General features: G+C 37.4%; 1 protein-coding gene across 1 annotated transcript; it reads right to left on the bottom strand.

Annotated features, from left to right (window-relative positions):
• Positions 1-5,899: 5,899 nt before the first annotated feature.
• LOC103343260 (uncharacterized) lies at positions 5,900-7,240 on the bottom strand. Its single transcript, XM_008246926.2, has one exon. The coding sequence runs from the start codon at positions 7,042-7,044 to the stop codon at positions 6,082-6,084; it is 963 nt and encodes a 320-aa protein (XP_008245148.1). The 5' UTR covers positions 7,045-7,240; the 3' UTR covers positions 5,900-6,081.
• Positions 7,241-14,738: the final 7,498 nt, after the last annotated feature.

The following is a 14,738-nucleotide window of genomic DNA, read 5'->3' as shown; positions in this document are numbered from 1 at the left end:
GCATCTACACCCTTCAACTGATCCGAGTAATCTTTCAAATATGATTAATGAAAGACGCGATATACTTAGTTATTACAAATGGTTCTTACTCTTGCTTAGAATAATATAAGAGGGAGATAGACATGATAGTGTGTTCATTCAAGTACGCTATAATCTTGTTGCCCAACCCATGTGGGATTTCAGCCAGTTACTGAGTGATGTTCCCTTTACGTGTTGTAAGAAAGTTTCCACAATTAAAGAACTACAACACGTCATTGCATACAATGGTCCTCGTACTCATCCTCATGTCCAAATTGATTATGAGGAAATATAACCTGTACGTTGTAGTGTCTAGCGAAACCTGGCTAAAGTAAATGAACTCAAAGGAGTTGGAAGCTGCTTATAAAAGAGTGACGAACAATCTTATGAGGATGAGGTTCACTAAATGTCATACATGATTTAGTCATGATCAATAGATAGGTAAAAATTTGTCGTATAATAATAGTGGAGGGAGACATACATGATAACGTATTTGTTTAAGTGAGCTATAATCATGTTGCCTAACCGATGTGGGATTTCAGCCTGATACTGAGTGATATTCCTTTTACATGTTGTAAGAAAGTCTTCACGATTAAAGAACTACAACATGTCATTGAATACAATGGTCCTCGTACTCATCTTCATGTTCAAATTGATTATGATGAAATATAATCTGAACGTCGTAGTGTCTTGCGAAACCTGTCTAAAGTAATGAGCTTGAAGGAGTTGGAAGCTGCCTACAGAGTAGTGACGAAGAATCTAATGAGGAGGAGGGCCACTAAATGTCATATAGGATTCAGTTAGGATCAAAAGATAGGTAAAAATTTATCATAGAATAATAGAGGATGGAGACAAACATGATAGTGTATTTGTTCAAGTACGCTATAATCATGTTGCTCAACCCATGTGGGATTTCAGCCTGTTACCGAGCGATGTTCCCTTTACATGTTGTAAGAAAGTCTCCACTATTAAAGAACTACAACATGTCATTGAATACAATAGTCCTCGTACTCATCTTCATGTTCGAATTGATTATGAGGAAATATAACCTGAATGTCGTAGTATCTTGCGAAACCTGACTAAATCAAATACGCTCGAGGAGTTGGAAGCTGCCTACAGAGGAGTGATGAATCTTGTGAGGAGGAGGGTCACTAAATGTCATACATGATTCAGTTAGGATTAATAGATAGGTAAAAAAAAATTTAGACTTAATTGATGCACTCCCTAACCTTATTTTAGACTTAGTCAAAATAATGTAATATGTAGGATAAATTAATGAACTTCTTATTTTGTCAACACCACTATTTTGGAACGTGTAAATCCCCATCCATGATTGAGAGTACCGAGTGTTTTGTTTTCCTTATGTTTTGTTATAATCAAGATATTATAAAGTGAATGTTAGGCCATGGCCTGGAGTAGGCCTGTAAAATAGGCTAGGCTGGGCCATCGCAACACTAAGCAGGATTAGCCTGAAGCCTTAATTCGAATTATAATCTCATTTGTCACTCATACATATAAGAGAGGGTGGGGTGGTCATTCATGAATAAAGACTAGCTAATACTGTGGTGAATTGCTTGCAAGTTAATTGCATCTCTCTCTAGTAGCTAATATTGTAGTCATAATTATTTAAATGCAACCATAATTAATATTAATTTACTTTTAGAAGGTTTTTTCCCCTCCAATAATTAAGAAGGGAGATGGGGGTGCAAATTTATACACTTTACAATGTTAGGCCTTGAACACATGACAAGCTGAGTGGAGACAAAACTCCTTACTGCTACACTAGTAGTAGTAGGGCACCAATACTTTAACACAAATATTGGAATACAATATACTTAGCTAGCTAACACACTTTTATAAGAATATTGAATGGAATTGATAATTAATATTAGTATTAAATGAATCATAGGTTTCATTTAAATCTTTTAGTTAAATAAAAAGGATGTTAGCTTATTTTATAATTTTTTTTTAAATTTATTAACTTAATTATCGGACTAGGCTAGGCTATTTGTGGGCTTAAAAGTTAAAGCCCAGTTCCTACCCTTTAGACAATGAGCCGAGTTAAGTCCTTCCATAATATGGGTCGGGCTAGTACATAAGCCAATAAAGAGAATACAAATTTATAAATAAACCCAATCCTAGATATGTATTTATAAAAAAAAACCCAAATACTATTTAAACATAGAAACACACCCAAAATCAACCCCAAAATCAACAATTGTATATTTTTTGGGTGTGTTTATAAATGAGTTTTGAGTGTGTGTAATGATGGGTTTTTGGTGTGTTTATAAAGTGTTTTTGGTGTTGGATTTTTTTATAATTTCAGCCCCTATTTTGGGTGTTTTAGTGAAACCCCCATTTATTTAAAATTTTAACAATTGCAATTGGTCTAAATGGACCCCAGCTATCTAATTCATGTGATTTTTTTTTTCCTTTTTAAAAAAAAAATAGATTATTTTCTCTTTATACATTATATTAGAAAAAGAATTTGGCAATAAAGACAGTTTGAGTTATGCAGATGATTAAACCGGTTGGGAAAGACCAATACATGGAAAAAAATAAAAATAAAGACAGCTTGAGATTCAAGCCCAATAGAGGGGTTAAAATAGTAGAAAACCCATATAAAAATTTTATTAAAAAAAACCCAAAGTCCATTTTCAAAAACAAATAAACACTCCAAATACCTATAAATTACAACACTGTAACCAATTTTTCATAAGAAAAAGAAAAACCCACAATATGAAGCCCAAAATAAACCCAATTAAGACAGCTGGTCGGCTTTTTTCTCTAAATCTAACTCAGCTGGTGGGCATTTTTTTCTAAATTTAACCCAACTGGCAAGATGTGAGTTTCTTTGTCTAAATTTCACGACACAATGACAAAAAGGAAATTACATCTATAAAATATTAACAAATACATAACAAGTGGCTGATTTTGAGTTTTTCACTTCTCTAGATTGTATTTTTTTTTTTACAAATTTATAAATAAACCCAATTCCAGACATGTATTTATAAAAAAATCCAAACACTATTTAAACATAGAAACACACCCAAAATCAACCCCAAAATCAACAATTATATATTTTTTGGGTGTGTTTATAAATGAGTTTTGAGTGTGTAATAATGGGTTTTGGGTGTGTTTATAAAGTGTTTTGGGTGTTGGGTTTTTTTATAATTTCAGCCCCCATTTTTGTGTTTTAATGAAACTCCTTTTTTTTTTTTGTCGAACTCTAGATTGAATTAATCAGGGTATCTTTATAATATTGATAGTAGAATTGGGTATATTTATAAAAATCTCTAAAAGAAAATAAATTTCGGCCATCATATATGTGTCTGGTTCCTTTCCACATTATCATTTCCCACCTTCGATCAACCTTCGATCAGCATGCCCATATGATTGAGTTTCCCCCTCCCCTTTCTTAAGTTTGGCAAAAAAAAAAATATAAACAAAACAAAACCAAAAAAAAAAAACCAAAAAAAGAAAAAAAAAAAAGACGTCATGTGAAAGCTGTAGGTGACAATTTCCTTTAGACATCTGAGCATCTATCCCCAAATGGATTTCGAACAGGTTTATCTTTACAATTACCAACTTAAAGCATTGCTAGTTTTATCCATATTTCATAGAAGGATGTCTCATTAGCGAGGAAAGCCATGTTCATATTGTTGATGCTTACATTACCGGTCCAACTTCCACTGGACAAACTGGATTATTGGTTAATTGGAAAGTATCTGGTTGCCAATAATTTTTTTACAGATTGATGTGGATTGCTTGGAAGCACTGCATCAAGTTGCATAGACACCAAGTTAAGAGAAACTAAGCACAACTTTGTAATTCTATGCTTAAAAGGTTCCACTTCCCTTGCATTCTTATCAACTAAAACTTGATAAGCATTTGACATTGATTTTCTTAGTGGCAGCATGTGATTCTCAAGCATATAGAACATCCACTACAAAGAAAATAAGTTTAAATACAAAACTTTGACCTGCCAGCAACAGTTCAAAACCAAATAATCACACAGCTAAATGGACCAAATCGCAGATCTCAAACACAAACTATGAAAGCCATTATAAAATTTTCAAATGAAATCAAAATCCATCTGATGATCCTATGGTTTTTAACCACCCTGGTTTAAGGCCAAGCTTGGACAGTAATGTCTTATCTCCAGGAGATGTGCTTTTTACCTAGACAATACTCCTCCCCTGAGCCCACAACTACCTTTTGGCAAATAATCAGATAACATAGGATATTCAGAATCACTTGCACACAATGAGTTTCTTCCATTTAGAAGCTTAAGTTATGGCAATAAGACCAATGCATAACAAGCATAATGATCAGTACTTCTAATTCTGAAAGATTTGGAGGTTCACTACATGCAAGCCTGTAAGACAAATCTACATCAACCCTTCAGATATGCAAGGTTTTATGAACTGAACGAGCAATCCATCTTGAGCTCACCTAGAATAATATTTATGCACAAAACATCTTCTGAAAATCCAAATGTACTCAAACTCAGTAAGCACATGTGCATGGGGCATTAGCTTTATGAAACAGTCCATAACACACCCTGTATAGAATATTCTTTAAACATGTGGTCCTGATCATTTCGAGACCATATCCAATTGTTACAAGTCATTTTTGTCAAAATGCAGCATATCATTTTAATCCTATTTTAGACTTCCTTCACTCAGAACCCCAAAAATACAATGTCTTTCATTTCATATTGGTGTAATAGATAATAGTCAATGCGGTCGCACTCTTTTATAGGGGGTAATCCATAGTCTAGTGGCAATAGAGATGTTTGCAGTTTAACTGTCTATACCAAGAGAATACACATACCTGAAGAATATTACTTCCCTAAGCCCACTACCTTTTGGCAAATAATCACAAAACATAGGCCATTCAGAATCACTTGCACAGAATGAGTTTCTTCCATCTAGAAGCTTAAGTTAACAAGACTGATGCATCATAAGCGTGCATGATGAATACCTCTAACTCTAAAAGATTTGGAGGTTCACTACATGCAAGCCTGTAAGACACTCTTACATGAACCCTTCAGACATGCAAGGTTTTATGAACAATCCATCCTGCGTTAACATAGAAGGATATTTATGCACAAACAAACTTCTGAAAAACCAAATGTACACAAACTCTTAAGCACATACGCATGGGGCATTAGCTTTGTGAAACAGTCCATGACACACCCTGTACAGAACATGTTCCAAACATGCCGTCCTGATCATTTTTAGACCATATTCAATACGTTACAAGTCACCTTTGTCATGAAGCATACCATTTTTACTTTTAGTCAATCTGTTTGTTCCAGTACTATATGTACGTGTTTATTTATTTAGAAGTCACACCAATTGACCAGGGTGGTCGCACTCTCTTATGGGGCCTAATGTATAGTCTAGTGACAATAAACTACTAAGACAACCGTCTATGTCCATACAACAAACAAAGAGATACAATAGGAATTCAAACTACTAAGACAACTGGATTCTTCTATTTATATTATTTATTTTTTTGTCAACAGAAGGTTCTTCAATAAGGCAAACCAACCTGACCGCTAGAATATGGCAAAGACCAAATACAAGATAAATAACATCACAACATGTTGATCCCAGGGACGACAAAAGAAAGTCAATATTATAGCCATATGCATCCTTTTGTAAGCAAATTTCACAATTGGAGACAACCTTGAAAAATGAAAATTTTAAACAGGGAAAAAATTGACGAGTAACAGGCTTGGCTTTAACAAACTGATTTTACTAATGGATGTTCATACTGCTTTGAATCATTGAAGGTTGTAGAGTTATTACGATAAACACATGTACATTTCTTCGGTTGACAGTTAACAGTAATTCCCAGCAACGTAAATCAATTAGAAGCAACAGCTAGCTTAAATGTTTATTAGGAAAGAAACAAGGAACATGTATAGGTACAACCAAAAACTAAACTCAAATTCCACAAGCCTTTCCCAAAGTTTTGATTTTCTTTTTTTTTCTCTTTCTTTTTTACAATACACAGAAACTTACACATAAATCCAAGTATCTTCTTCCTTCCTCAGACATCCAAGTTTTCCATCTGAACGCTGCTTTTGAGAGGCACGTATTCTCCAAGATATCCGCCAAGGTGATCATGCAATGCACTCTTGTCAATCCCCTGATGATGGTAACTCTTGCAAACATAGTAAAACACACTCTGCAACAACAACCCAACCAAATTCACAATCACCAAAACACCCACCAAGAACCCACCCACCACAATCCTCACAAAAACCCCATAATCTTCCCCGCCATGGACCACCACCGTCCCAAAAACGCCTCCGATAACCCCACAAATGGACAAGTACCCGAACACCAGCAAAAAAGCCATCCCAATCTTCCCCTTCAGCAGCTCATAGCTCTTCTTCATCGCAGCGAACCCGTAAACGGGCTCAAGCACAGAAACAACGCTGGCCAAATGCCAGACCACGGTTATATAAACATGTACAACCAAGAATAGAAGAAATAGTACAACGCCTGAGAAAAGAAGCAAAAGTGGGTTCTGGGTATCAATGGCGAGAATGAGAAGGATCAAAAAAGCCACAAAGACGAAATTGTAACAGACCATTAGGAGAGAGACCCAGAGGAAAGTGATGAAGAGGCGCTTGAAGACTTTGGGGATGGCGGAGAGGGTTGAGGAGAAAGAGACGGGCTTTGAGGTGTAGAGTGAAGCGACAGTGAAGACCACTGCGGCTGTGGAAAGGAGAGAGAAGGCGAAGAGGAAGATGAGGTAGCAGAACTGGAAGAGGAGGAGGACAGTCCATTTGTGGTGGAGCTGGGCCGGGTCGGTGGACGGGCCTTGAAGCTGGTTGAGGAGAGGGTGGGTGAAGAGGGAATGGGCTAGGATTGCGAAGGAGAGGGGGAAAATTAGGGTTAGGGTTATGAGGTAGAAGGTCTTAGGGGACTGTTTGGGGATGGAGGTTGATTCTCTGAGGATGTCTGGGATGGTGAGAAATTGAAGCTCCTCTGGGGCCAGATCCATGGGTCTGGTTGGAGGAAAAGAAAAGATAACAAAAATTAAATTGAAATTGTGAAGATTTGGTAAATGGGTTGTTTGAGTTTGAAAGAGATGGTGAGCTGGGAGGTATCAAGATCTTATTTTTAGGAGATGGAGAGAGAGAGAGAGAGAGAGAGAGAGAAGGGATGAGGGGATTGGGGAAGAAAGGAATGAACGAAGAAGAAGGTGGCAAAAAAGCATTGATTTTTTATTTTTATTTTATTTTATAAATTATGATGCCTACCTGTAATGCAAAGAGCTTTAACACATGTGTTATTTACCGACAAAAATAAGGGCCCGTTCAGTCCTTAGAGCCATTTGGTGGTTTTCATTTTCTACCGAAAATACTTTCGGTTTGTCGTTTTCATTTTCATTAGAATTGTTTTTTAAAAACAAATTTAAACTCATGTACAAAAATTAAAAACACCAAATTATCGTTTTCATTTTCTACCCAATGTATTGATTTAATTGCCTTTTTTTCATATTTATTTTAAACTAAAGATAATATTATTTTATAATCTAAGTTTTTCTAAAATTAGATTTTTAAAAAAATTATACATTATTATTCTCAAAGTATACATTTTTCATTGTTTGTAATGATATTGGTCTTTAAAATATCAGAATATTTTTTTAAAAAAATTTAGGACAAAAATTAGCAAAAAAATATACTTGAAAAATAACTCACAAATTATTATCTCAAATTGTCATACCAGACACGTTTTCACTATTTTTATTTTTTTGAATATGTTTTCCAATTAATCTACCAAACGTATTTTCGAATCTTGAAAATGCAAATTCATTTTCTCATTTTCATTCGCATAAAATATTCTTAGAAAACATTTTCCGAAAACGTTAGGACCCGTTCAAACACTCATAACTATTTATTTATGTCTCCATTTTTTTTCTGTGCTCATAACTTTATAGTTCTCTTTTTTGTTACTATGGTGGTTGTATAACTATATCTTTATATTTATGGAAGACATAAATATATAGACAAATGTTTAAAAAAAAACTCTGAAAAAAAGGGAAACATAAAAACATAGAAGAAAAAAAAAAGAATTGACAAAAACAATCCATATAAATAAATAAAAGAAGACAAAAAGGCTCATTTCGGCTCGACCAGGCTCGATGGATTTTCTAAGGCCTAGCCATTGGCCGACATGGGCTTTGAATTTTCTGAAAAGCCCGGCTAGCCCAGCCCATTATTTTCTCTTTCTTTCTTGAAGCCCGGCTCGGCCCGACCTAAGCCTATCATGTTTAGGCTAGGCTAGCCAGACTTGGCCCATTGATAAGGCTTACTCGACGATGAGGAGGTAGGAGCAAAGTTGAAGCTAAGGGACTTGAGTTCTCTTTGAATGAATATTCAAATGCCAATTGGTGTAATGTGGTGGGGAGTCTGTCAAAGGTACTAGCTGAGGTGGAAAAAAGGTTTGCGAGTGCTGGCAATGAAAAACTCAGTGATGAAATGGGCGGTGGTGGTTGGCCTGAAACAGCCACACGAAAGTCATGATACAACTAGTGTGGAACTGTCAAGGGTTGGGGAATCCCATGACAGTTATGTTCCTTAAGGAACTCATACGTTGAAAAAATCCCACTCTGGTTTTTTTGATTGGCTTGTTGCGTCTTCATGCCATAATAGCATACGAGCCCAATGAAGAATCCTACCACACAAGAGTTAAATATTAGCTCCAACTAGAACAGCCATTCTGCAACCACAATCTTTGCATACTTCACACGCCCATATCGTGATCATGCACACAAACAGGCAAAGCAGGCCCATTGCTACAACCACGATCAGAGCCGGTCTATTGGATATGGAGGTCCTGTGCGAAAAAAGCTGATGAGGCCCTATATGTATAAGTAAAATAATAATTTTTCAAATTTTAAAATTCATAAATCATAAATTAAACTGAAATCATTATGTGGAATCAATTACATTAGAACCCACAAATAAAATTGACAGGACCCGTCCAATTTCCGGAACCCGAGAAACCTGCGGAGACCCCGGCATCACACCCACGCCGAGTTCACTCCTTAAATCTATGTCCTCTTTTACCAGAGAGGATTAAGAGCACGAGACTTTCTCACAAATTTGTAGTCTCCCCATAAATTGAACATTTCCCAAAATTTCCACCTGCATAGAACGCATTTTATAACCCAACCGGCAGCACGCACAATATAATCTCATGCAATTTACATAAATGGCCTCCGGCCTTCAAATGATTCTAGCCACACTGCCCATAATGCTTTTAAACTAACTTAAAGCATCAAACATGCATATAACAAATTCAAAATCTAATTATGCACACCTTCACTTGCTCAGTCCACAGGACGAGTCTCAATTCAACCAAGTTTCGGGACCATCAACGAGGTCCAAACCAATCTCAATAAGACCACCTAAGTGGGGTCTAATCTGTGGCTGCACCTAGTAACTTCAGGTGCCTACGTACCCTACTAAGGGATCAAGCCACACGTAGCTCTTTCGTATCTATCCTGGCTCCTAATATCAAATAAACCATTACCACCACACAATTACATACATTCTAATATTTATCCATCACAACCCATCAAACACAATCACAGTATACCCCTCATACGACGGGACGCACCGGCCTCGTATGGGGCTCAACAAGCGGCTAATCCAAAGGCGCGTGCGACCTCACCGGGCTCGCTACATTCTCACCGCACGGCTACATTCTCACCAGCCATCACACAATCATATCTCCCTCATACGCCGGGGCACTTGCCGGCCACGTATGGGAGTGCATCAACACGTTGGCTAATCCAAAGACGCGCGTGCGACCTCACCGGGCACGCTACATTCTCACCAGCCGCTAAATTCTCACCACCATCACACAATCATATCTCCCCTCATCGTCGGGGCCGCACCCGCCACGTGGGAGTGCAACACGCCGGCTAATCCAAAGACGCGTGCGACCTCCTGCGGCTGGCTACATTCTCACCACCTCGGCACAGCTACATTCTCACCACCATCACACAATCATATCTCCTCATACGTCGGGACGCACCCGGCCACGTATGGGGTGCAACACGCCGGCTAATCCAAAGGCGCGTGCGACCTCACTGGGCTCGCTACATTCTCACCACCCTCACACAATCACATCTCCTCATCGTCGGGGCGCACCGCCACGTATGAGGTCCGCATCAACACGCCGGCTAATCCAAAGGCGTGCGACCTCACCGGGCCGGCTACATTCTCACCACCCTCAACATGATCACAATATGGAAGTGGGGCGGTCGTATAGCACTGTAAGCTTACATTCGATCGCTTTAATTACTTTTATACAACCACACAATTAAATATCTAAAATATAAATTCTACTTCTATACAAGCCTCAACCCTGGCAAAGCATCTGATAATTCTGCAATTTAAATTATATAGTAATATCCTAAAATCACGCATAAACCATTTAACTCAACAACGCCCAAGACCTGTCACTAAGATCATTCTAACCCTCCTGGGATGATAGAACTACACAACGAAAGTCTAGAGGTCAACCCGGGGTCACACTACCCAACTTGGTCAAACAGGCCCGCGGGGCCCACGACCTCCAAATCATGATCCGACAGTTCCTATAGGTTCTACAAGGTCTAGGACACACGTCCTGCAAGTTTGGTCCAGATCGGACGGTCGGATCGCTCACGATCGCACGATCGAACGGTCGCTAAAACCCTCACCCTAGGGTTGGCATTTCCGGAGTATCCGGGACTCCGTTTTACGATCCGTCAAATCCTACATGATCCTGGAGATACCCAGATCAACATATTATAATTTCAGGACCATCCAACGGTCCAAACCTAGCGAACCCGGAAAATACGCGATATGCGATATCCGTTCGGAACTCTAACGGTATCCAAAATAAGATCCGAGCATACCTACGGCTCGTGACATCGAGAGGATCACAGTGGGATAAAAATGCCCCTCAGCTACAGTGCCCACGCGCCGCCACCGCAGCGCGTGGGTGTCTAAAGCGATATCGCATCGCCGGAAAACTTCCAAATCGTGAGCCAAGACTCCTACCCTAGGTAATACACCTAATTTGGAGTCACTTTTGTTCTTGGACATACCCCAAAAACTGACCGCAAGTGGCCGGAATCGCGATCGCAAAACCGGCCGAATTTCAATCCGTAGATCGAGCTACTTAGCCTCAAAATTTATGAAATCCTACCCAACCATCAGCTAGAGCATGCAGAAGGGATGAATTTCCATACCTTGATTGCCAAAAATGGCGGCGGACGACGGAGAACGCCGGCGAAGTTTGGCAAAGCCGGCGGTTTTCTTGATTTTCGGTGAAATCCCGTGGAGGCGAGACCCATTGGGGTAGGAAGAGGATGGCGGCCGGTCATTTTGGTACCGCCCGTCAACTTTGGTGGCGGACGAGAGCACGGCCGCCAAAACGTGGCGGCCACCGTTCTTGTCGCGAACCGGAGGAGGGAGAGAGGGCCTTGCGAGAGAGAGAGAGACGGGGGCAATTCCGTCTTTTAACCAAAAATCCATTTTCCAAATATTTACAATTATGCCACTGAGCTTCATTTGACCATATCTCTCTCGTTACAACTCCGATTCGAGCCCACTACGTGTCTACGAACTCATCTCACCGTGCTCTACGCAACGGTACAACTAATTCCCAAATTCCTCCCGGGTAAGAAAGTGACTAAAATACCCCTATCCCACGGGTAATTTCACAATTCCACTTAAATTAATTAAACATGGGATAAATTTGGGGTCGGGGTGTTACAAAAATCAAGATCATCCTTCGTCTATTTTCACATACTTACATCTATTCAATTTTCTTTTACATACAAAAAAACTACACCCAGCAAAATGAAGCAAAATACTACAAAACCAGCAACACTCAAGAACCCAAGCAAGTACAATCATCAACCAGCAACCAAACCAGCTACAGAATCATCTAAAAATTGTCCTCCTTGCATTTTGAGCTGCAAAATCATTAATAAAACGAGTACAATAAAGTTCTTCCAAGAAATCACTTTCAACAGATATCAAAGTTAAACCATTTAATCTTTCTTGTGACATGGTTGACCGCAAGTAAGATTTCAATAACTTCAATTTTGAAAAACTTCTCTCAGCAGATGCAACTGTAACAGGCAAGTTAATAATATTCTATAAGCAGTAATTGCATTTGGAAAACAAGTCTTGTTAAAGAACTCAAAATTTCAGTGGCTGGTTTTGCCTCTTTTGGTAGAATCTCTCGTATGATTTTTAACTCTTCAAACAAATCTTTCCCATCAAGATCAGAAGACATGCCATGTTTTAAATTTTTTTCCAAATGATCACAACATGATTCTAAATTATTCGCATCGAATGAGTTTAATTTATTTAAAGTAAATAAGAAGCCAAATATATCCTCAAATGTTTGGTATTGTTCAAACCTTCTTTTCAAAGAACCAATTGATTCATCTACAATATATAAGAAGTAATCAATTCTAAAACTGTCTTCAGCTAATTCATGATTTGATTGTGTAGACTCATCATTAAGATTCTCATCAAAATGCCTCTTTCTATGAATTTGACGTTTTTCCACAAACTTTGGATCAATCTCCATGTTAGTAGCAATTTTTTTAGCAACAAACATGGCTTGAGAAAATCCAAATATTCTCTATACTTTTCAAAAAAAACAATCAATCCTTTTATTTGATCTATAGCAACATCAATAAGCATGTCTTTTTCTTGCAATTTTTTACTAACCAAATTGACAGCATGCAAAATATCATACCAAATAATCACAACTCAAAGTTTCCAAGTCCAAGTTTTGCTAAATGATTTGCTTGAGTCCTAATTTTAGAATCATTATCTTGTTCACCTAATTGGAGTAAAGCATCTCTTATTTCTACAACTTGAAATCGTATAGCTTTAACACTTTCAATTCGACTCTCCCACCGTGTGGTTGACAATGGTTTAAGAGTTAAACCCTTTACATTATCTTTTAAAATTTTCCAGCGCTTTGTGGAATGAGAAAACAAGTTATAAATACATTGTATCACACCAAAAAAATCATGTGCTTTCCTACAAGAGTCCGCAATATCACAAAGTGTCAAGTTAAGACAATGACAAGCACATGGTGTGTACAAAGCTCTAGGATTTATATCTAATAGTCTTCTTTGTACACCTTGGTTTTTCCCTTTCATATTGGATCCGTTATCATATCCTTGTCCTCTCACATGATCAATATTAAGTTTAAGATCTTTGAACACATTTTGTAATTCTTCAAAGAGTCCTTCTCCTGATGTATCATGAACTTGTAAGAATTCCAAAAAGAATTCTTCTACTTTTATTGGATGTGTAGTAACATCCACACATCTAAATATCAAGGTCATTTGTTCTTGATGACTTATATCAGGTGTACAGTTAAGAATAACAGAAAAATACTTTGCTTTTTTAATTTTTTGAATGATTGCACTTTTGATTTCATGTGCTAACCTTGCAATCAGCTCATTTTGGATCCTTGGACTAAGATAATGATGATAAATTTCTTTATCATCAATCTGTCTCAAGTGTTCTTTCATGATTGGATCCCATTTCGCTATCATTTCAATTAAACCCAAAAAATTTCCATTGCTATCTTCATGAATCCTCTCATTCTTTCCACGAAATGCCAAGTTATACTTGCCAATATATGTTACAGCAGCTATTATTCTTATTAATACACCCTTCCAATGTTCTTTCTCTTTATTAATAAGCTGATGAACATGTTTATCAATTGTAACATTTTTTTGCATTCTCATTTGCAAATCAATCCAAGTGTTCATGTTAATCATGTGCTCACCACTTGTTTCATGTTCTTTAAGTCTCACACTAAGGTGTACCCAATCATTAAACCCCTCATTAGCTAATGAGTTTATTTTTGGGCTCTTATTAAAAAACTTGCAACAAAAGCAAAACACCTTATCCAAATGCTTGGAATACACCAGCCATTCCTTATCATACTTATCTCCATTTGATAAATAATGAGTGTAAAACGTTGAGGAGAAATGTCTAGAAAATTTATCACTAGGTCCCTTCTCAATTGATAGATCTCTTCTTGGACCATTTGCCAATAATTCATCTCTTGATTTTGAATCTAGACCATCCCAAGTCCTAGGATTATAAATATCTAAAGGAATAGATTGACTTGGTTGTTCCTCCTCATTGATTACATTATCATTTTCAACATGAGCATGACCTAAGTTTTCCACATTTTCATTAGCCTGTTCATCATGACCTACAGTTTCAAGATTTTCAACTAAACCTTGTGGTTCTTTAATAATGAATTTATCAAGAGCACCTCTCTGAGATTGAGTTAATTCTTCAACTCTTCTCTTTTCTTGGCGCTTTCTATATCCAGATGAGTGTTTTCTTTTAAACATTTTTCTAATATAGCAAAATGACACACATCATAGCAGAAAAAGAAGACAATAGAACCTGATTTTTGCAGCTTTCATCGATTTTGACTGTTTCACTTCAGATGATGTTCACAAAACAAAAAGTCTGTTAAAATAATTACAAAAACAATATATGAAAAGCATTGAAAAATTAGGGATAGAGATTCACCTGATTTTTTAGGTTTCTTCTTGCAATGATATGATGGCTAATTCCAAATGCAATATAATTTCTAAATTCTAATATGAGAGAGAGAGAGAGAGAGAGAGAGAGAGAG

This window comes from Prunus mume, linkage group LG3 (genome assembly GCF_029339155.1).
Source record: "Prunus mume cultivar Tortuosa linkage group LG3, ASM2933915v1, whole genome shotgun sequence".
NCBI classification, from domain to species: Eukaryota; Viridiplantae; Streptophyta; class Magnoliopsida; order Rosales; family Rosaceae; genus Prunus; species Prunus mume.
The sequence above is the reverse complement of the archived record's forward strand: the minus strand, read 5'-3'. Positions and strand labels throughout refer to the sequence as shown.

Bases quoted from the DNA above. Each gene is read 5' to 3' on its own strand.
- LOC103343260 (XM_008246926.2), bottom strand. From the start codon at position 7,044: ATGGATCTGGCCCCAGAGGAGCTTCAATTTCTCACCATCCCAGACATC.